Raw genomic sequence first — 22,314 nt, 5'->3', positions numbered from 1 at the left:
TCGAGATCTGTGATACCAGGCACACTCTGTTTATTTTATTTGGATGATCTGGAAAAAATTTGTTTAAAAGTTCTGCTTCCTCATCTGAACAAGAAACTCCTGCCAACACAGAAATATTGCTTTCAAGCAGTTAATAAAATGAGGATTATCCATATACATCACAACTACACTATTTAGACATTCTCCACAGAAGACCACAAACATTAGAAATGCTTTGCACATGTGCTTACTTAAGGAGCCCACTAAGTGTTTACCGGTCTTATCCAAAGTATATTTGATTCTGCTGAGCTGCAATTGCTCAAGATCCCTTCCAGTCCAAGAGTCCAAGATATTTGATGGATACGTCTGAGTGTGTGATTGCCAGAGACAAATAATAAACCTGCCAGAAATGCTGCAATGAACTCCAGTTTGAGGAGAGGAAATCAGTTCATGGTAACACTTGGGGAGCGCGTCAGTAGGGTGCTAAAAATATAAAAACAGACAACTAGAAACAGATGAAAAAAGTATCCACTCTGTGGTAAGTTTGTGATGAAACCCAGTTTTGTTTGGTGTTTTTCACAAATGTCAGTGACACTGAGTAGAGGACTTTGTGTGTTTTTTCCCCTCATCGCTGTGGAGACTGGGATAAAGGGGGTGTGTGGAAACCGTTTATTTCAATAACTCTCTGGGATTTGCAGCCGCAGCCATCACACCGTCTGTCTGCACGGGGCCAATCCAACTCTAAATCCTCTTGACATTTTATCCTCTTTTCCGGCTGTCTCCAATAATACCAAAATATGCTGTGCTTCAATATTCTTTATTGTTCAATACTGCAGTGCATTATCACCACTGATGTCATTCCATATGTTCTCATTGTCAGCGATTACTCAAGTGCCAAATAAAATGTAATGAAGACAATGATGGAGCATGATCAGTTTGAGAACATAATAACGGCCTCAGAGGAAAAGAAAAGAACTTTTATAAACAAAATAAACAGATTTTGAATGGTTGTGAAATTATTATATACATACCCTTTCAATAAATAGGTGTATTTAATATTAAATTAATGTTTCCTTACAAATACTAATGTATACGGTACATACAGATACATTAAAATAAAAAAAAAGCAAACCCATTCAAAAACAACCAGCGAGGTCCATCAGCATTTTTAGTAATGACGAGGAAAAAAACAAAAATAAAAACACTATACACACACAACAATGTTCATGTGACTGCTGTGGATTTGAAGGCACTTCCTTGGCAAAACGTTGATCCTTCTTCCATTATTTTCCAACCTGAAATGATATAATAAAAACTCAATTTGAGTTAAACAAGTGCAGTTTTTGTGTGATTTAAAGTTATTTTTTGTGAGACAATTTCTTCCCCTCCAGTATTGGTCACATCATTTAACATCTTAACCTTTCATCATTCATAAAGTCATGTTGCCAGCTTCTAAAGACGGCCATTACGTGCCTGCCATTACCAGCATTCCACGACATGTCATGTCTGAGGCTAATGAATCACTTAATATCTCGTCAAAAGCCCTTCAATTGTGATATACATTTGTTAGATTTCTCAGAACGGTGCGGACAGGATCTTATTATCTGATTCACTTGATAAACTGAATACCTGGGGATGTGTCAGCCTCCTCAATTTTCTAATCACCAGAAGTACTATACCACAAAAAGACCTCAAACGAACTAAAATGGCCACTTGTGTCAACGAGCTCTTTTGCAGCAGTCACTTACCAACCAGACCTAATTGCGCTCGCCGGGAGTACGTGCTCTTACCCATTTTGGATTAAGGGCTAGACGGCAGTGAACGCATCAGACCTGCTGTCACTGATGATCACCTTAACAAAGGGAGGACTATGACTGCGTCCAAAATTACTCCACTGACGACAGTCTGAGTTTCTCCTTTGTCTTCAGAATGTCTTTGTTTGGGTTCGGGGTGTTTAAGGGTAGCGTATGGATAAGGACTTTACTTACTACGGCCACAGATGGTGCATTACTTCTTATCAAATGCGTCCTTTTATGTAATGTTTGTAAAAAGCTGTCAGTCATGAGGCAGGAATGATAAAAAAAAAAAGTACTTCTCATGCCAGTTGACAAAATGATGTAATGGCATTGTGGGTGACCTTTTATTGGAGGATATTCCTTATGCACTTCAGGGGAAATGGAAAACTCATTTCCAGTTTAGAAACATCGTGTTATGTATTTACAGTACTTAGGGGAAAATCCGATATTTCCGGAATACATCTTTTTCTTGATAAACAATGACTTTTTCCTAATTAAATAACTTATGAACTTGTTCTCAAAATCACCTAATTTATTTTCCTCAATCTGGCCCTAATACACTGTTGTTTATAAAGAAACTGTTCTAACCATCATAAATCTTTTAATCCCGGACATCTTGTTGATTTTGTTTTAGATTTTGAAGAAAGGGTTTTGAAAACTTCATCATGGGCCTTGATGCAAAATATTTCACTGTTAAATCTAAAATTGATTAATTGTAACATGAATCAATAGATTCACTCTTCATCAATGTAATTGTTAGTTGCAGCATTAATAGTTACCATGGTTGCATAAGCTAATATGGAAGGAGAAGAGTTCAACATCGCTGGACACTATGCAAATGATTTGTCCATGGGCTCTTTGAATAAATAAAGGTTGGAGTGAGGGTACAGATAAAATAGTATTGAGCTGAACATGTTGTATAAACAATAAACAAATACATATACAGTGGAGAGACACATACTAGTAACTTAAATGTTCTTTTCTTCCGAGGTTCTTACAACAGGACAAAGGAGACAATGGATCTCCAATTATTGACCACACCACATGTTCATTCCCCACATTTGCTCAACATTATCACTCCCGAGAAATTAATGGGTCCGTCTCTTGGTTCTGTCACTCTCTCTCTCCTACATGTTATGAAACTGATTTGCTTACAACTTCAGCCAAACAGCACTAACCACAAACAAAGGTTAAATTAAATACTTAAGAGGCTCTTTGTGAAGGTTTAGTTTTTCAGTGTGTCCAACACTTAGAAATACTATATTCTGACAGCGTACACATGCCAGGCAGATGTACTTCAGCAACGTTTCTGATTATATGCGTATCAGTTTCCTTCCATTGCACATCAGACGAACATTAAAATAAATCTGCCAATGAAGAGCAACAAAAGAAATTCCTCCATGTCCCGCTGAGAATAAAATGTATCAAATGCGTACATACAAAATGAAGATCTCAATTACCCTTTTTACTTTGACATGTGAAAGGATGCTGTCAGGGAAAATAAAAGTGAATGTGCATGTGCTGCAGCCAGAAACTCCACCCAAGAAAATAAAAACACTGTTACTTACATGCAACATTTACGATTGCATGCAGAGCGGACTCATTGCTAATCGAGTTAGCAATCTTGCACATCTTTTGTAATCTGGAAGACAAAAAGACAGTGGGGGAGAAAAGGTCATTAACATGTTAATATCATAACACCTTTTAAATCAAAGCACGGATATACTGTATGCCTCTTTTTCAGAACTTGATTCTTAAAAGCTCGTAGAAAAACAAACTTTCAGAGTTTATTATTCATTATGTTCTCTCTTGATAACATGTTTTCTCTAGATATTTCTCTATACAACCGCTTGAATGTAGATCAATGATGTTACTCTGGCTCTCCCTATTTTAACATATATCAAGACAGATAGTTAATAGTTAATGTTTATAACGGCTGTGTAGCCTAAACCTGTTATGGAACACCAACTATTGATGTGACATGAACTTCACACCAGAGTTTATATTATGTATTTTGGACTCTTTTTTTCTATCTATATTTATGATGATGTCTGCTATGATATGTATATTCTGTAGTGCTGATATATTACATGATTTATTCAAAATGCATTGTGGGTATCTAAGATGGGGCATTCTTAAATTCTTTTAAAAAGCTTAAGCGTGCAGATTTTCTCCTTTTCAAGCATTCTGTTATGTTTTGTTGATTCAGCATCCATCAAAAGATTTTATATTTATATTATTTACAACAGATATGCGTGTTGTTCCCATTTTAGTGTTTTAAATTCTGCCAGGCCTGGTACTTTAGCTGTGTAAAAATAATGCAAATGTACTATAGTGTTTTCAGAGTACTTATGTAAAGTATATGCTGGACCCATGAAAACAAAGACTAAGTGTTGACGTCAGCGTTGTTGCAATATGCTAATTCCTGACAGGGCATTTAAAGTTGAAATGTCCCTTTAACACACTCGGCATGTGAAGTAAACCATCCGTCGTGTTTTTCTAATATCATCAGCAGTGACATTAGCTTGAGAGATGAGCCATAAACGTTGCGTTTAACAACCATCTATGTCATCCCAGTTTAACAGTCAAATGGATCCTGTCTGTGAACCAGTTGTGTTTCTCCATCGTGTCTCCCTGTCTGGCTCAAACCAAACTACCTACTGACTATTACAAAAAAATGCTGTAAGTCTGTTCTTACTTGACAGAGGCATCAGAGGGATCCCAACAGAGAGCCCCCTGTCTCCGATTCCCCCTCCACAGTAAAGGCAGGTCTAACTAAACACACCCGTCTGTGACAAACCCACATTGTCTGCAATCATTCTCCAAATTCTGCTGGATGTCATTCTCCTAATTCCCACATGTAAACATCCCACGGAGAAGGACTGATCCTTTAGTGTGCAAACAGAGGTTACAGCTCCGGGTGTTTCTGTGCTAATGGTTCCCAACATGGGGTACGTGACCCTCAAATGGGTTACAGGAAAAATCTGATGGATTGAATACTGAGAAAAGCAAATAAACATATCAACTTTTTAAAATTGTGGCCAAAGGGTCAGAAATGGACAAAAGGCAAACAGCTTTTCTTAAAACGCTGATATGACAAAGCATTTGGGATTAACTGTTCTTTATATCAACTTGTCCTGAATCCATATCCATTTAGAAGAGCCAATTATGATGATATTGTCCCTGATAATACTGTTTATTTTAATATATAATAGATATGCACCAATAAAAGTTAAAGTTTGGGAAAATCATCCTTAGTTCTTATTTATCAAGAGTTTAGCATTCAAAAAGTTTAGCACCGTGTCTAACTAACTAACAACTAACAACAACTTAAACAATAGTGATTTTTATGGCCTTTAAAGCATCATATTTATACAGGAAGTAAAGTGTCTTCTAGGTCAGATATTGAGCACATTATGAGAAGAGCAACATGAGTGTTAAAAGTCATACGTACATGCTGGTCGCGAGCAGTCCCTTGTGTTGTGATAAAGTCTATGAAAGTGTGTTCTGCACTCCGACGAGAACTTGACTGGTCCTGCTTAATAGAAAAGGTCTCATCAGCCAAAGTGAAAAAAAAAGACTTGTGATGGACAAGTGATTGATCATTTCCTCCTCATCCAGTCTGCTGGTATAAACACATAACCATTATAACACCACAAGCCCACAGTGAGTTTATAAGAAATGCCCCCGACAAAAGAACAGAATCAAATCAAATCACAGAGTGGGGGGGGGGTGAACAGTGCAGGGTTAAAGAGTCAGGGTTCAACTGAAGAATTGAGTATTCAGTCATAATCACCACTAAGAGTTTCTGCACAAACGTTTAAGCTTCCAGATTTTCACACCAATAATGAAGTCTACTCATAGGTCCCGAGACAAATAATCTGCTTAACCTTTCACTGCCTTCAGCTTAATTCTGTCGGCTTCCAGTGGTGGACAGTTACTATTTTATACTTCCACCACAGCTACATCTCAGAGCAAAAATAATTATACATTATGCTCCACTACATTTATTTGGCAGCGTTGGTTACTAGTTTTAAGATGAATGTTTTACCCATTAGAAATGAAAAGACTTCTTTCTTTTGAATATAAAAAAATGATATAAAACTGGAGGTTTCCAACATTTTTGTCTGACGTCTGACAAACAGCAGTGTGAATGAGGCATGCTGAATGATGGCTCCCAGGAATGAAAATGATTCTCTCAAATGGGCAACAGCCAAAAGATGCATGAGAAAAGTGTTAACTATGCTCTTAAAGACGTTTGCCAGTTAAAACAGTTTTGCAATGTTTGCAGAAGGACAGCAGCAGAACATGTACAAAGCTGAAACGTTAAACAGATGTTTGTGTTGTGTTGGATGGTCAATGTTCTTACCTGTGAAATGCTGAATGAATTTGCCCTTCATGTTTACATCTCTAGGAACTATTTCTGGAAGAGAGAAACACTGTTAGCTTGTCAGTCGACAACAAGTCATTTCACAACAGATGAGCACGTGCCCATGATTAGGTCAAGTAACATGACCGTTAATATCAAAGTCAACCTGTGCTGCATCTGTCATTATAACCACTTGAATGTCAAATATATGGCTCAGCTCAACAAAAGGCTGCCGGATTATTTTCCATGGTTCATTTTCTTGATCAAAATAATTTCACTGCACTGACTGTAAATAAAATGTCTGAATACAGCACTGTAAATGAACATTATTACCCCAGTTAAAGAGGTTATGTTTTCATTAGGGTTTGTTGGTTTGTTTGCAGGATTACGTAAAAACTGCTAAACCGATTTCCATGAAATGCTGCGGAGGGCTGCTGCATGACCCGAGGCTGAATTCACGTTTTTCTCTCACTTTTTTTAACACACGGGTAAAGATTTAATTGATTTCACCGAAAATAACTCATGGATTTGGATGAAAAGAAAGCTGATGTCTATGAGTGTGTAAAATTTGGTGCAGATCCAATTTAAAATCAGAATCTAGTGGATGTAAATGTGGTTTTCTTAGGGGTCTGTTGGGCCTTGGCATAGGTATGTACTCTAACGAGTGCCATTCTAGTTACATGTGAATTCGGTTTATTGGTGATGCTGCATATTCAGTGTTTGTATAATGCACCTACACCCTGACATCATTCTCTGTGGAGATCTGGTGTCAGGGCTTCAGGCAAACCCCCTCTTCTGTGTCCACACAGGAAGCACATGCGGCTGTCTGATAACTCACTGGCCATGCTAACAGGCTGAAGAGATTATTGTATGGACATTTAATGCTCATCAGAGTAAGTCCATGCAAGTAGTTACTGGGCTAACACTATATTAGCCACCAGCCCCAGGGGCGTGTAATGCTGTAACTGCGATGAGAGATGAGAATGTAGTGAGAGCCAACAAAGGGGAGTCATTTTTAATCCCTTTAAAGTCAAAACAAACCTGTCCATGCTTTTTATGAAAATAAAATTATTATTGATATGTAAGAGCCAAGTTGCCATCAAGCCAAAATCAGATTTAGATACAAAGAAAGAAAGTGGCAGCCAGGATTACACAAAATCACCTACATGAGGACATTGTACTGTATTTCCTGGGTAATAATAAATGCAGATCATCAATATTACAATTTAGAAGCCTGAAACCTACTTATTGTGCTATACATATGACAAGAGAAAGCATAACAGATGAAGCTAGTTACTGTATAAAGTTCAGGGTCCCTCTTGTTACGTGTGCCTTGTCGTAGGCATATTGAGTCGACGCACATCAAAGAAGGAAATAGGGACGACTATAGGGTGAACGTACTGTGGGCTCACAGATGTTTCTCCTTCCTCCTCATTGTGTTCAAAGCATCTATCCTTGCGTGACCATGGATCTTTTGGTTGTGTCACATGCACCAGTTGCTAATATGCTGCTTTTAATATCCTCAAAAGATAAATTCCATCCAGCCAGTGGTCTGAGAAAAGTACTTTTCCAATTGCGTAAGCTGGAGCCGAGACTTTGAGCTCCACGATGCCTGTGCAGCAAGCCTACAACATGATCTGATTGATGGTGATGGTCGAGAAAATTCTAAAAACAGCAGTAAACAACACATTATCCTTCACTTGGCACTTAATAAACTCTTACTGCACATAAACATCCTGGACGACACGTTGGGTTTGCTTTGTCTTTATTAGAGTTTGACTCGGGCAAACCGTCTGTCTTGGATCTCAGATAATTAACGGGAGATGTACTTTAATGGTTTAATTCCTGTCTGGAAGTAATGCTTTATTCAATTCAGTAAGGCAGAGCAACAACTGGCACATTCTCACTTAGTTTAGGAGAAATGATTAGCGGAAGATTGAAAATAAATTGGAGATTCATTTTTTATTGAAAATAATATTGAATGTCAGATTGTTTTAGGCAAGAAGCTCAAATCAACAGCATATTAGACTCTTCTTGACATATAAATGAAATACAGTTTAATGGTCTCCTCATATAGTCTTAGCATTCCCTGTGTGTTCAAAAGCAGTAACAGTGAATGATGTAGGTGACATGGATGTGACACAGCACAAGCTCAGTCTCATATGCCTTGCAGAGATGCCTGCGATTAGAAATGCTCTTTGGGATGTCAAAGTGTGTGTGTGTGTGTGTGTGTGTGTGTGTGTGTGTGTGTGTGTGTGTGTGTGTGTGTGTGTGTGTGTGTGTGTAGGGAGGGGGGGGGGGGCAATTCATATTTCAGATTCCACAATGAATCACACTGAATGAATCATTCACTGGGGTTCGGTGTGACGGTGCTCCTCCCACATGAATTCACAGGACCTATCCACGTCTCCGGCCATCAGTCAATCACAGTCTGAGCGAGGGAGCGATTTGTTCAAACGCATGGTGAAATAACGGATGCACCAAGTATGATAAATGTGATACAACGTCACAACACAGATGAGGCACACCTGCGTCACATGTGTTTAAGAGAAGCAGAAAAAGACTTGACTGCTGCACCCTGTCTTTTGAGTTTACTCTTGCCAAAATCCAATTTATGTACAAGAAAACTTGACTTTCTTTTCCCCCATTTCTCAAATTAACCCCATGTTCCATTCAGCTAAACTAAATAAGGCTCCAATAAGAGATGTACAGCACAGACCAGACCAATGACAGCTGTCTCCCACAGTAAAATGGGGATTATGCTTTCATCATCAGGACCTAAAAATAAATCTTATCAGCTTACCTATGAGTCTACGGTTATCCAGCCTTGGAACATAGAAAGGCTTTTCACGGGAGGAGAACTTCATGTCTTGGGCTGAGGTGAGGGGTCCACTGCTGCAGCGCCGGGAGATGGGTTTGTCCCGCTGCTGGCTGTCTCTGATAACCTGCAAGATTAGATCCAACAGGGTCCTTCTCTCCTTCTGCTTGACCTCCTTGCTGTCCATGCACTGGCCCGAGGTGATGAGCAGAAAGAAGATAGTCAACAGTATGTGCCATTTCCTCTCCACCTGCATGACTTCACTGTCTGAAAACATATGCAGAATAAGTTTTGTTACACAGGAGTTGCATGGTTTCAATACAGTCAAACAATCATCCATGTTTGTTTTATTCTATCAAAAAAAGATGTACACTTTACGTCATGCAATTTGAAAAAAAAAGGTACAAAATACATTTCCTCTAAAGGGGTCTGGTGGAATCCACTTTACACGGGAGTTGCATTTCTTCCACCTGAGAATACAAGGGGAAAACAAATGTAGTTAATCCAACTGCACACTTACTAGTTCAGGCGTTAAAGATGCGTATGTCCTGGAGAGTGGACACGTTTGTCTTCCGCAAATTCTTCCAGGCGTTGTCTGTATAGTTCCCGAGAGGAAGAGAGAGAGAGAGAGAGCACCCAACAGATTGCGCCTCACCACCGTCTTTCTCGAAATAATGCGTCCCTATTTATACGAGGAGCCACCTTCTTGAAGGTAATACAATCGATTTCGAGTGGGTGGCAAAGCAATGTTGACATCTTAGGAGCAATTTCCTCCACGGGCGTTTGCTCAGTTCAGCGTGCGCCCCTCCTTTACGCACCGAAACACCACTTAGTTGAAGTTTTAAAGCGGCTTCTAAACTCCAGGTAAAAACGATCCTTTTCCAGACAAAGTGGTGGGTTATCGTTTAAGAAAGAGCCAGGCTGAAATCCACACTGAAAAAAATTTGAAAATAAAACGACAAAGACCGGGAGGGGGAGGGGGAGGGGGGGGGGGGGGGCGGCGGCCGCGCGCATGGCAGTGGTTTTCCAAAGGGAGCAACTTGTTGGATGTTGGATGCGGAGAAGAGAAGAATCTGTGGGCCTGTAAAGCTTCTAGCTGACCTGACAGCGTGTCGGTGTTTTTGTGCAGCGATGGTCCAAGTCTTGTGACCGCCTAAGCGTGGCAGGGAATGCGCCTCCAGAAGCAGACACCCGGCTGATTTCCACCCCTCAGCATAAACCTGTAGGATCACTGTGGCAGAGCTTTTCAGAATTATCACACCCTGCGTTAAATTCACAAATGCACTTGAAAGGGAGTCCAGGAAGTTAGTGGATTATTGGCCCAGCTTTTTGAATGAGGCCATTCAATAGTGGGACCATTGTGATGTATATGAGTGGTATTATAAGGACTCTAATTGAGTTGTAGTGTGGTTCTTGCAGCAGAACACCACATTTGCACATACACGAATCCCATTACATTACACAGTGTGATAGAGTCTTCACTGACAGGAAGGACGTCACCTGGTGTCTCAGTAGATGTGAAAGTGATGGGGTTCCCCTGGAGATAAATCATGGTTCTTTGCTCATGTCTGATGTGTTATTTAGTGAAGATTCTTGTTCAGTCTTATAATATAATTTATAGTTTTTCTACATATTTAGAATATCATTTTTTTAATAAGTTAATAAGATAAAAAGAAAAAAAGTTGGTGTGGTTCAATGAAGATGTACTGTAGGTCAAATAATAATAAATAAATGATTCTCACTGATTTCTTTTAAAACAGTAGGTTGGGAAAACCTGAAAGTTTATTATTTTCATTATGATTATTATCATATCTTTGTTGTTTAGTGTAGTAATAAAACTGTCACTGTTGCACTGTGAGTTTTAATTCAACTGATTAAACGGTAAATTATACAACTACATGAGCAACTTCCGGGAAACCCGGTTACTATGGAGACGGTCCGAGCGCCGTGTCAACTTGGAGAAGCTGACATCGTGTTGAGCTAACTTGAGCTAACTTGAGCTAAATTCAGTTAACCCTTTGATACAGAACATGGGTCAAAAGTGACCCTGCTCAGTTTTTATTTTCTATATCTTTTCAGTGAATGAATTTCATCATTCAGTATTTCAGGTATTCCCCAATTAACTTGTTTTTGATCATCACAAATCGTTATTTATTTTTTCCTTTGTTACCTTTTGAATAAAAAAATTTTTTGTATCACTACCCTTCTAATGCACAACATGGTTAAAAAATGACTGTTTCTGTATCATATTTTTTTTAAATAAATGTATTCATTAAATATCTTGTTTTTGATTATCACAAATCATTATTTTCCTTTTTCCTTTCTTACTTTGTAAACAAATGTACATTTTTAATTTCTACATCACTTTAACACACATGGGTCAAAAATGACCCATACAGTATGTGTTCACTATGGAACAACTGCCATACATTTCACACAGCTGCTTTTGAACATCTGATGCATGCTAGTCTTGTTTACATACCATTACTAGTGAGAAAGACAAATATGTACAATACTAACTAGCTTCTTTTCTGGCTAGCTAACCATAGCTAGATCAACAAAATAAAACTCGAAATATAACAATATATGCTTAATAGACTGATTGATATGCATTTGAAAATATGCTTTTGATTTTCTTTATCCAGAGTGTTAGTATGGCTGGTCGCAATCATTTCAGACTTTCAGACAGGGTTAACATGTTCATAAAGCTGTACGAATAACAGGATGAGGACAATGAGGAGGCAATTCTTCGTCTTTATTCTGAGTCTGTAATTTCTGATGCTGAGAACCTAGACTTTGTTCTACAGGATCAGGTTTGAGTTGTGGGTGTGTCTTGGAATCCAGCTCTACTAAATGAAGAAGGCTCCTTTGATGATATTTTGATGTCTTTGATGACATAGGGGTAATTTTTGACCCATGTTGTTCATTATTGCTTGGGAATCAAAGGGTTAATATTGAACTGTTTGTAACTCTGTTAATTTATTTGATAAGAGACTCTGGGAACATTTCTCACTCTGGAGGAGAGACATGTCGCAAAGGTAAAACTTCCAAACAGCCGTAGTTACCATAGTTACCGTACGTTTAACGCTAATACAAATGTAACTTTAGCTGGTTAGCTAGCTAGCTGGGTTCATGCAAACAACAACAGTGAAGCTATTGAGCCATAATGTTGAGTGTGAAACAGACATGTATGGGCTAATTTGTTTCATATAATACTCAGTCTTTTCTAAACACTACTGCCGTGACACTTGAATGCACAATTTGGGTTTAACGGAAGTCATCATCCAACAACACGACAGAGAGCAACAAAAGTGAACACAATATTTGAAAGTGTGTTTTTCCATACCTCACCCAGGGAAGCAGCACATAACAATATTGAAATTGAAATATACCACTGCAAAAGGTTTTCTTTTAAATAGTTTTCAATATGAGCACGCTTTTAGTCTTATAATGAAAAAGCAGCCAATTTTGACTTTAATGTTTCTCATTTTGTGTAAAGTGCCTTCAGATAATGTATGTTGTGATTTTGCTCAATACATATATAATTTAATTGAGTTAAGTTATTGGGGAGAAAACCTACAGACGTGATTATGTGCAAACATTTATTACAATGTTTTTGTGAGGCTTAAGCAGCCGGAGGTAGACGAATTGATATCTTTTAAATTTCTCAATTTTTTTCTTCTTTTAATACTGTCTCTCCCATGCAGCTGAGTGAGGAAACAATGTGGAAACACAAAGAGATAATTTAGAGAATAACTTTGGAAGATGTCCACTTAATTTCACCAAAGCAGACTGCTGAAGCTTTATATAAACATTTTGAGCACATTTTTGAACGTAAAAAATTAGATTTTGTCCCCAAACAGCAACAGGAATAAGTACAACTAGCAAAACTTTTTACAGTGTTTATTTAGGCACCCAACTGTCATTTTAAGACTTTTTAAAACAATTTCACAAAAAGTCTGTTTCCATTTCTTTAGGGCATACAATGAATTGTGGGCCGATGTCCAGTTAGAGTTGAGTCGTCTGCTGGAAGAGGAGCTGCCTGATGAGCCCCTTCGTCCAGAAAAGGACAGGGTGGTGTTCTTCCAGCGTGTGGCCATATTTTATGTGCGCTACCTCCAAATCTTCAGAAAGCTGGAAGAGATCTATGACCAGGTCGTCCACCCTCAGAAGAGACGATTAATTCGGGCAATTCTTGATGGTGTGATAGGGAGGCTGTTGGAGCTGAAGAATGAAATGGTGGAGAAAGAGTTTTCAGAGTACCACTACATGGACGACATCCTTTATGACTTAAACCTCATTCCAGTGAGTTTCATTTTTCACAAAAACATTAAACTGAATTGGATTTCTGAGATCTCAACAGTTACACTGACATATACACACCAAACATCAGCTTTTTCATCAATGTCTCTTCATAGCTCAACTGCCACTTTCTTTGTTGTCACTTTAGGCAGACCTTGAAATCCCAATTCCTCGCTATTTCATCACTGAATGCAGCAAAGAATTCCATGAACGAAAGACAATGCTGACAGATATCCTTAAAATGGTGGAAGTTAGCGAAAGACTAGAAGTGAGTTGAAAAGCAGCCACATTTGAGATAATACCTCATTCACCTACTACCTAGTGTAGGTGAATGATAGAAATTTGATAAAAAGATATTTCTCATTCGCTGTTTGTGATATTTAAGTAAATATTTGTTATAGTACATTTGTCTCGTTGTTTTATTGTCCCTGTAGCCTCTAATGGTCGAGGAAATGAGTCCAGAGGAGGCCATTAAGATCATTCAAGTTGCGGAGAGGGCACGCCAAGGACGCCTGAGGGCAAAGTTGAATGAAGAGAGCAGAAATATGAACAGGATGTACAAGACCAAGGACCCTGGAGCAGCTGACATTGAGTCGGCTGCAATCTGCATTCAGAAGGTCCTCACTTACTAATGTAGTACTACATGACTCTCTATTTACCCCGTCTCTGCCCTGTGTCATTTAACATATTAAAGGAGTTTGTTGAATTTGATTTGTAGGTGTGGAGAGGTTACGTACAGAGGAAGAGGACAAAGATTGATCGAGAGGAAGAGATGATTTTTCTGGGAATGGTGAGTAATGTGCCATCCATTTCCCTAAACTGTCCGACAAAAACTTCTAAAGCTAGGGTAGATAATCCTGGAAAAACTAGCAAGAGCAGGCTACACTTTGAAAAAAATGCAGCGATATATATATATAAATATATGCATTATATATGCATTATGTATGCATTTGCAATCGCATATACACCCCCAAAACACATGGAAAGTGCACGGACAACTGCTACAAGCCGACTTTTCTCTGACTTGCTCGCTAACTTCTGAAAATGTTGTTTCTAGTTCAGCGGTGATGCTTCAGTTAGAGCATGGGCAGGGTGTGACAGTACACTCGTAAATTATTTCTTAAGGTCCAAATTAAATGATTCTCTGATGATTATATTTATTGATGTCTATCATAACTTGAAGAGGATTAAGATTTTTCACAAACAACTTACCAACCCTACCTTTAACTAAAATGTGGGCCCCTTTTCAACTCGCTTCTTTCTGTATCCTCTTCCATAGGTATAACTACAGATCTATCTATCAATCAAAGGTTTTCAACACATACAGTATTTTTTGTCACTCCTATCTTAGGCCATGGATCCAAAATATAAGGTGCCAAGCTCTGCAGAAATCGGTGCCAGAGCTACAGAAGTTTTCAATTGGAATAGACAGCAAGAGCATGAAGAAGACTACCAAAAGGCAATAGTAGCCATTACAAAACAACTACTAGATGTAGAGGGTCATGACATGAGCAACACCATGAAAGACCAAATCCGACAGTGGTTCATTGAATGCCGGTGGGTGATTTCTTTTACTCTCATGGTGGATAATATATAATGACATAAAGTAATGTGTTCTCACTTTTTCCACCTTTGTGTGTGTGTTTTTCAACCAGCGATGCTACCGGCTCATTTCCAGACTACCCCGATGAAGAGGATGGAGGCTCAGCTCTCATTTTTGTAGAGAAGAATCCTAAGCAGGTAAAAAACACCATCAGTCTTTTATTGCACAGTTTCTCTGTAGTTTGCAGAAGGAGAAATGCAGTTCCATGTATATTTATTTTTCTCAGTTAAAAGAAGAAATTGCTGCAAAGGAAGAGGACGATTCCAAGAACAAACCAAAAAAGAAAGAAGAAAAGAAGAAGGGCAAAACCGACACAGAAGTACAGTTTTATTAGATAAATGTCTTTTACAGAATATTACATTGAGTAAATTCTCGTGTTATCAAACCTTTTAAATGGGTGGAGATATAGAATAAATGGGATTTAATTTATTTAACTCAACCTTTGTTGGCTGTTCCACTCCTTAACCACAGGAAGAGGAGGAAGGGTTGAAGATGCTACCTTCGGCTTTCCTGTCAGACTTGGAAGTGGGAAACAAAACCTATGAAGGTATGTTTAAGTTAAAGAAGATGAAGATATCCTGTGGTTAATAGCAGTTTGAGAGTATGTTGTTGCAAGAGAGGAATTAGAATGCAACACACTTACAAGTTATTTAATTATTACATTTTCTAGCCATTTGACGTCTTTCAGTGTATAATTACATTCTTATTGGTGGTAAAGTCTGAAGTAAATGTTTGTCATCCTCAGATTTTTGGCAAAACCGCAATGAGTCCAAAAACTTTGTTCAGCACCACGATCCGGAGCTGATCAAGGAAGAAATGAGGAAAGTCATTGAGGCAGAGATTCGACCACAGGTGATGCTGAAAACAGAACTGAAAGCACAGAGCCCAAACTGTAATGTTACAGGCTGATAAATTGTTTGGCAAATTCAGTGCCACAGTCACTAATGTTTAAACGTCATAATAGCGCCACCTGTTGTTGCACTCAGTGGCTTGCTCTGCTTGTATTAGGTGGACGTTCAGATGAGACAGGAGCTGGCTGAATGGAAACTGGCTGTGGATAAAGACAAGGGTGGTAAGGCCAAAGGAAATGCCAAGGTACTGAAGTGAAACCCTGTGTTCACAGTTTACATTGATTTCCTCAAGCTGTTTCCTTACAATATATTTTTACTTGACAGAAAACGAAAGGATCTAAGGGTGGAAAGAATAAGAAGGATAAAGATCTGACCGCTGATAGGTGAGTTTACACAGAGCCTAACATAATGGAGTTTATGATTTTCAGTGGAGAATAGAGTTGTACTAAGTTGATGTCAATGCAAATACTGGAGAAAACAACTGCATTACTTTTCCACTTCTTCTAGGACTCTTGAGTCTCTGTGTCAGGAGCTTGTGGAACAGGGCTTGTTGAAAAAGCCAAATAATGTGGCGCTGCAGGATTATCTAGGTACGATTTGATACATTATTTGTGTAGAGTGATGTGTTATCTTAGATTTCTTTTTATCTGCTCATGATCACAATTGTGTGTGAGCTTTTAACAACTGATGCGTTAACTCTCACAGTTTGGAAATTTCTGTCAGTATCTGGAAATTGTGTAGTGGCGTGCTGCCCTCTTCTGGTTTGTGATTGCTAAAACACCATGATCACAGTGAGCTATTTCAAACTAGAAGGGCACTCAGAGAGAGAATTCCTCCACCAAGGCCCAACAGTCCCCTGATGAAACCACATTTAAATTCACTAGATCTGGATTTTTATTTGTATCTGCAACAAATTGCACACACTCATAAATGTTAATCTCCAAACATCTCAATTTTTTTCATCAAGGTTCAATATAGAAAACACCCTATCTTGCAATGCTAAAGAAAGCAAAAAAAAAATCCTTGTTCCGCTCCCTGATCCAGATCTAACTAAAATTGAATGGGCTCTTTCTTGACTGATATCACGTCCTTTCCCCGAGGTTTGTGGATATCTGTACTGTAGATTTTGCGTAATCCTGCTAACAGACAAACAAACAAACAAACAAAAACAGTCGTAAACATAACCTCGTTGGTGGAGGTAATGACCACAATAATGTGTGTAGTCAGAAATGTGATTTTGAAGATTCTCTTGCCATTTTCCAAGTGATGCACATTCACAACTTCTAGTGCAATAGTTGTTCCCTTGTTTTCTCAGGTGACTACAGCTACATTGGGTCAAAATTGATGGAAAATGGCATTGAGCCCACGCCGTCACTGTCGGATGTACGACAAGTCTTAACTTTATATGGAATTTTACCATTAGGTATGAAAGTCTTTCACTTTACATTTAATATGAATATAATCGAACAGTTGTTTGTGGTTTGGACATAAGTTGTGTGTTGTTTGCAGGCTCTCAGGTGATTCATGAAAAGGCTCCTCTGATAAAGGCCATACTACTAACAGGGCCGACAGGTGTAGGTAAGAAGATGCTGGTCCACGCCATCTGCCAGGAGACAGGGGCCAACCTCTTCGATCTGTCACCTCTGAACACGGCAGGAAAGTACCCAGGCAAGAGTGGCCTCGCCATGATGCTTCACATGGTCTTTAAGGTAAGACGACGCCAAGAACCCAGTTCCATTTCCATTTTAGAAAATTGATAATGATACTCTGACGTTCTTTGAATAAAGCAAATTAAAATGTACTCAGTAAAGTAACTCAACTTTAGCCAACCTATATGCGTAATGCATATATTATGACTAAATAAGCCAAGTCCCCCTAAAATGAAACCATTAACTATGATATGTAATAGACAGGGCAGTATATTTTCATTTAAAAAGTTTAATATAGCACAGTGATCACAGTATAAATTTAAAAATCTATGTACGTGTCTCACAGGTATTTATATTCTCACGTTATACTCACATTCAGACAGAAAGGTAAAATGTTGTTCTTTATAATCATCTTTCCTCAGGTTGCAAGACTGCTGCCACCTTCTGTAATATGGATCGGAGATGCAGAGAAAATGTTCTACAAGAAAGTCCCCAAGAAGGACAAAGAGGTACAACTACTCAGGATAAACACTGGGTGGCGTCATTATGTTGAGTCATCATACTTACCTTATATTTGTTTTATGTGTGTGAACAGTTAGAGCCCAAGCGGTTGAAGAAGGATTTACCCAAGTCCCTTAAGTTGATCAAAGGGGAAGATCGGGTTCTGATAGTCGGAACAACTCGAGACCCTCTAAGTGCTGACATTAAGTCACTGTGTAAAACGTACAGCAAAATCCTCCTCATCCCAAAACCCAACTACGGATCCAGATGCAGTAAGAAAAGACCCAAAACAAAAATCTTCATTATGGTACTCTTTACTCCGTTGCTGTGAAAATGACCTTTCTGACTCTGTTTGCCTTCAGTCCTGTGGAAACAACTGATCACAAAGCAGGGAGGCGAGGTGACCAAGGCATTGGACCTCAGCTCTCTTGCGCACATTTCTGATGGCTACACTCCAGGTCACATGGTGCAGGTGGTCCAGAGCGTTGTCACCAAGCGTCGCGTCCTGCAGCAGGCAAAAAGACCCCTGACCGCTTCAGAGTTTGTTCCCCCTTTGGCCAAGATTGACCCTGTGTTAAAGGGAGAGGAAGAGGCCCTTAAAGTAAAGTGGATATGCCATATTCAATTTCTTACATCACTCTTTTTATTGCTGTGATTAATTGTCAGTTTATTTTAATGTCAACATGCTTGTTTATCCTCCCAGAACTGGTATGCAAAGACCCCTCTGGGAAAGAAGAGGATTAAAGCTGCCTCTGGAAAGGAAGAAGAAGCTACGGACAAAAAGAAAAATGCAAAGAAGAAGAAAGGAAAGAAATAAGTTTGTTATCACGGTCATGTGCTTTTCGTCTCTCTCTCTCTCTCTCTCTCTCTCTCTCTCTCTCTCTCTCTCTCTCTCTCTCTCTCTCTCGCTCACTTAAATGCTTTCAAATATGTTGGATTTTTTTCATGAAGATCTATAAATGATTCCCTGGAAAAATGTGAAAATGTTTAATAACACGCTATCTCGCAATGTTAAAGAAAAGGAAAAAAAATACTGGAGCTGCCCCCTGATCCAAATCTACACCTAAATTTAATAAGTTCTTCCATGATCCATACGCATCCTTCCATCAAGTTTTGTGGAAATCTGTTCACGAGTGAACAGCACCAAATCCACCAGGAGGTGGATCAAATGGCCTGCACTGTGGAAACAGTTTGATGATGATGTTGACCAAATTCTGGAGCCAACGGTGAAGGAAGAGGCCGATGGGAAGCTACAAGCCATGACCACCCTCATTACTAGCATCGCTGCTAAACATATGGAGAGGAGGAAAAGAAAGGCTCCAAGCGAGGGACCCTGGAACACATCCTCAGCTGCTGCACAGAGGCACTTGGAGAGAGACAGTACCGATGGAGGCATGATCAGGTCCTGAAGACCATCGCTGAAGCCATCAGCACAGGACTTGAGTGGGCGAGGCGGTGCCGACCCTCCAAGAAGTCCATTGCCTTTATCAGAGTTGGAGATCAGCCAAACCCCACCAAGAGGCCATCATCTGCAGGTGTCCTGAACTCGGCAAGGGACTGGCAGCTGTTAGTGGACCTCGGGCGGCAGCTGAAGTTCAACATCGCAGCCACCACCCTGCGACCAGACATCGTCCTTGTGTCTGAGTCCACCAAACAAGCTGTGCTACTGGAGCTGACAGTCCCATGGGAAGATCGGTTGGAAGAAGCCTTTAAAAGGAAGCTCACCAAATACGCGGGACTGGTCAGCAACTGTCAGCAGGCTGGATGGAGAGCAAGGTGTCTCCCAGTGGAAGTTGGGTAAAGGGGTTTTGCGGCCCGCTCTCTAGCAAGAGCCTTCAGCAGTTTGGGCATCGAAGGAGAAAGGAAGAGGAGAGCCATCTGCAGTACCACCGAAGCGGCAGAGAGAGGCTCAAGATGGCTGTGGCTCAAAAGAGGAGAGCCATGGAGTCAGAATAGCTAGCCATCTAGACACAAGCCGGGGTCTGATCAGCCCCAGCTGGGTGACCTGGAGGAGGATGTATGATGTTGAAAGACCCGAAACACCCGATGATTCCAGGAACATCACTGAAGATGTGTCCAGAGGCATCAGAAGATGTATGTTCACAGTAACCTTTGTTCAGTTCCTAAGAAAAGGTACTAACGTTTAATTTGTGATCAAAGCTATTCTATTTGAGTCCTTATCACTAATTAAAATGCTTTCAAATATGTAGTATTTTTTTCATGAAGATCTATAAATTATTCTCTGGAAAACTGTGAAAATGTGTAATAACACGCTATCTCGCAATGTTAAGGAAAAAGAAAAAAAATTCTGGAGCTGCCCCATGATCCAAATCTACACCTAAATTGAATGAGTTCTTCCATGATCCATACCGCATCCTTCCATCAAGTTTGGTGGAAATTTGTTCAGTTTTTTCTGTAATCTTACTAACAAACAAACTAACTCACTAACTAACGTACAAGCAACAAACAACGGGTCAGGGGTGAAAACATAACCTCTTTGGCAGAGGTAAAAATCTACTTCAATGTTATAGTCACAGGCGCTTATATACAAACAACTAAACTACATAGGTACAAAGGCTGCCTATCAGCAGCGCATCGTGGTGGTGCGCGCAGAGCACGGGAGTTCAACACACCGTCACAACACAGATGAGGCACACCTGCGTCACATGTGTTTAAGAGAAGCACTTTAAATAGAGCCGGACTGTTTGAGGACAGAAAAGACTTGACTGCTGCACCCTGTCTTTTGAGTTTACTCTTGCCAAAATCCAATTTATGAACAAGAAAACCTGACTTTCTTTTCCCCCATTTCTTAAATTAACCCCATGTTCCATTCAGTTAAACTAAATAAGGCTCCAATAAGAGATGTACAGCACAGACCAGACCAATGACAGCTGTCTCCCACAGTAAAATGGGGATTATGCTTTCATCATCAGGACCTAAAAATAAATCTTATCAGCTTACCTATGAGTCTACGGTTATCCAGCCTTGGAACATAGAAAGGCTTTTCACGGGAGGAGAACTTCATGTCTTGGGCTGAGGTGAGGGGTCCACTGCTGCAGCGCCGGGAGATGGGTTTGTCCCGCTGCTGGCTGTCTCTGATAACCTGCAAGATTAGATCCAACAGGGTCCTTCTCTCTTTGCACTGGCCTGAGGTGATGAGCAGAAAGAAGATAGTCAACAGTATGTGCCATTTCCTCTCCACCTGCATGACTTCACTGTCTGAAAACATATGCAGAATAAGTTTTGTTACACAGGAGTTGCATGGTTTCAATACAGTCAAACAATCATCCATCTTTGTTTTATTCTATCAAAAAAAGATGTACACTTTACGTCATGCCTAAGCACGAGCAGATGCATCATCAATGCTTGCAATATGATTTCCTTCACATTCCCCAAATTAATTTTAAAAATAAGGTACAAAATAAATGTCCTCTAAAGGGGGATATAAATGGTCTGGTGGAATCCACTTTACGCATGAGTTGCATTTCTTCCACCTGAGAATACAAGGGGAAAACAAATGTAGTTAATCCAACTGCACACTTACTAGTTCAGGCGTTAAAGATGCGTATGTCCTGGAGAGTGGACACGTTTGTCTTCCGCAAATTCTTCCAGGCGTTGTCTGTATAGTTCCCGAGAGGAAGAGAGAGAGAGAGAGAGAGAGAGAGAGAGAGAGAGCACCCAACAGATTGCGCCTCACCACCGTCTTTCTCAAAATAATGCGTCCCTATTTATACGAGGAGCCACCTTCTTGAAGGTAATACAATCGATTTTGATTGCGCCCCTCCTTTACGCACCGAAACACCACTTAGTTGAAGTTTTAAAGCGGCTTTTAAACTCCAGGTAAAAATGATCCTTTTCCAGACAAAGTGGTGGGTTATCGCATAAACCTAAAGGATCACTGTGGCAGAGTCACAGAGTCCAGAAAGTTAGTGGATTATTGGCCCAGCTTTCTGAATGAGGCCATTCAATAGTGGGACCATTGTTACATTATTACATTACATTACATTTAGCTGACGCTTTTATCCAAAGCGACTTACAATAAGTGCATTCAACCATGAGGGTACAAACCCAGAACAACAAGAATAGAGAAAGTACAATTTCTTCAAAAGAGCAAAACTACAAAGTGCTATAAGTAAGTGCCATTTTAAGTGCTACTAAATTGTTAGTTTTAAAAATGTTATTCAAGGTATAGTCGGAAGAGGTGTGTTTTTAGTTTGTGACGTATATGAGGTTGGTTGATATGTTCTCATGATATGTTCATCTTGTCATTTACAATGGGAACACAGGCTTGCATGCAGCTTCCATTACATATAATTGAGTTGTAGTGTGGTTCTTGCAGCAGAACACCACATTTGCACGAATCCCATTACATGACACAGTGTGATAGAGAACAGTGTCTTCACTGACAGGAAGGACGTCACCTGGTGTCTCAGTAGATGTGAAAGT

The 22,314-nt window shown here is 39.6% G+C and overlaps 2 protein-coding genes across 5 annotated transcripts; one reads left to right on the top strand and one right to left on the bottom strand.

Moving 5' to 3' along the window:
* Positions 1-780: 780 nt before the first annotated feature.
* Positions 781-12,359, bottom strand: alkal1 (ALK and LTK ligand 1). 4 transcript variants are annotated; one of them, XM_034582577.1, is made up of 6 exons: positions 12,309-12,359; positions 8,948-9,229; positions 6,145-6,198; positions 5,230-5,313; positions 3,344-3,417; positions 781-1,274 (listed from the first exon to the last, which is right to left on the bottom strand). In XM_034582577.1, exons 2-5 carry the CDS (start codon positions 9,216-9,218, stop codon positions 3,353-3,355), a joined length of 474 nt encoding a protein of 157 aa, XP_034438468.1. In that variant the 5' UTR covers positions 9,219-9,229; positions 12,309-12,359; the 3' UTR covers positions 781-1,274; positions 3,344-3,352. The 4 variants fall into 4 exon arrangements, with proteins under 4 accessions (XP_034438468.1, XP_034438465.1, XP_034438466.1 ...); XM_034582574.1 differs by lacking the exon at positions 12,309-12,359 and adding an exon at positions 10,463-10,551; XM_034582575.1 differs by lacking the exon at positions 12,309-12,359 and adding an exon at positions 10,463-10,551 and having other exon boundaries at positions 5,230-5,310.
* On the top strand, positions 11,990-18,706 carry LOC117759976 (dynein regulatory complex protein 11-like). The gene is made up of 19 exons (XM_034582578.1): positions 11,990-12,000; positions 12,940-13,267; positions 13,413-13,532; positions 13,699-13,881; positions 13,983-14,054; positions 14,616-14,821; positions 14,920-15,004; positions 15,094-15,186; positions 15,339-15,414; positions 15,613-15,719; positions 15,876-15,962; positions 16,043-16,101; positions 16,226-16,308; positions 17,034-17,141; positions 17,228-17,427; positions 17,790-17,876; positions 17,963-18,140; positions 18,231-18,469; positions 18,572-18,706. Exons 1-19 carry the CDS (start codon positions 11,990-11,992, stop codon positions 18,683-18,685), a joined length of 2,436 nt encoding a protein of 811 aa, XP_034438469.1. The 3' UTR covers positions 18,686-18,706.
* Positions 18,707-22,314: the final 3,608 nt, after the last annotated feature.

The sequence above is a fragment of the Hippoglossus hippoglossus genome, chromosome 4 (genome assembly GCF_009819705.1).
Source record: "Hippoglossus hippoglossus isolate fHipHip1 chromosome 4, fHipHip1.pri, whole genome shotgun sequence".
NCBI classification, from domain to species: Eukaryota; Metazoa; Chordata; class Actinopteri; order Pleuronectiformes; family Pleuronectidae; genus Hippoglossus; species Hippoglossus hippoglossus.
The sequence above is the reverse complement of the archived record's forward strand: the minus strand, read 5'-3'. Positions and strand labels throughout refer to the sequence as shown.

Excerpts from the sequence above, each read along its gene's own strand:
- alkal1 (XM_034582574.1), bottom strand. The coding sequence starts at position 10,514 with ATGATTTATCTCCAGGGGAACCCCATCACTTTCACATCTACTGAGACA. Across the intron at positions 6,199-8,947 it reads GGATAACCGTAGACTCATAG|AAATAGTTCCTAGAGATGTA; the intron begins GTAAGCTGATAA and ends TCTCTCTTCCAG. Across the intron at positions 3,418-5,229 it reads GGACTGCTCGCGACCAGCAT|ATTACAAAAGATGTGCAAGA; the intron begins GTACGTATGACT and ends TTTGTCTTCCAG.
- LOC117759976 (XM_034582578.1), top strand. Across the intron at positions 15,005-15,093 it reads TAGAGAAGAATCCTAAGCAG|TTAAAAGAAGAAATTGCTGC; the intron begins GTAAAAAACACC and ends TATTTTTCTCAG. Across the intron at positions 16,309-17,033 it reads GGCGCTGCAGGATTATCTAG|GTGACTACAGCTACATTGGG; the intron begins GTACGATTTGAT and ends TTGTTTTCTCAG.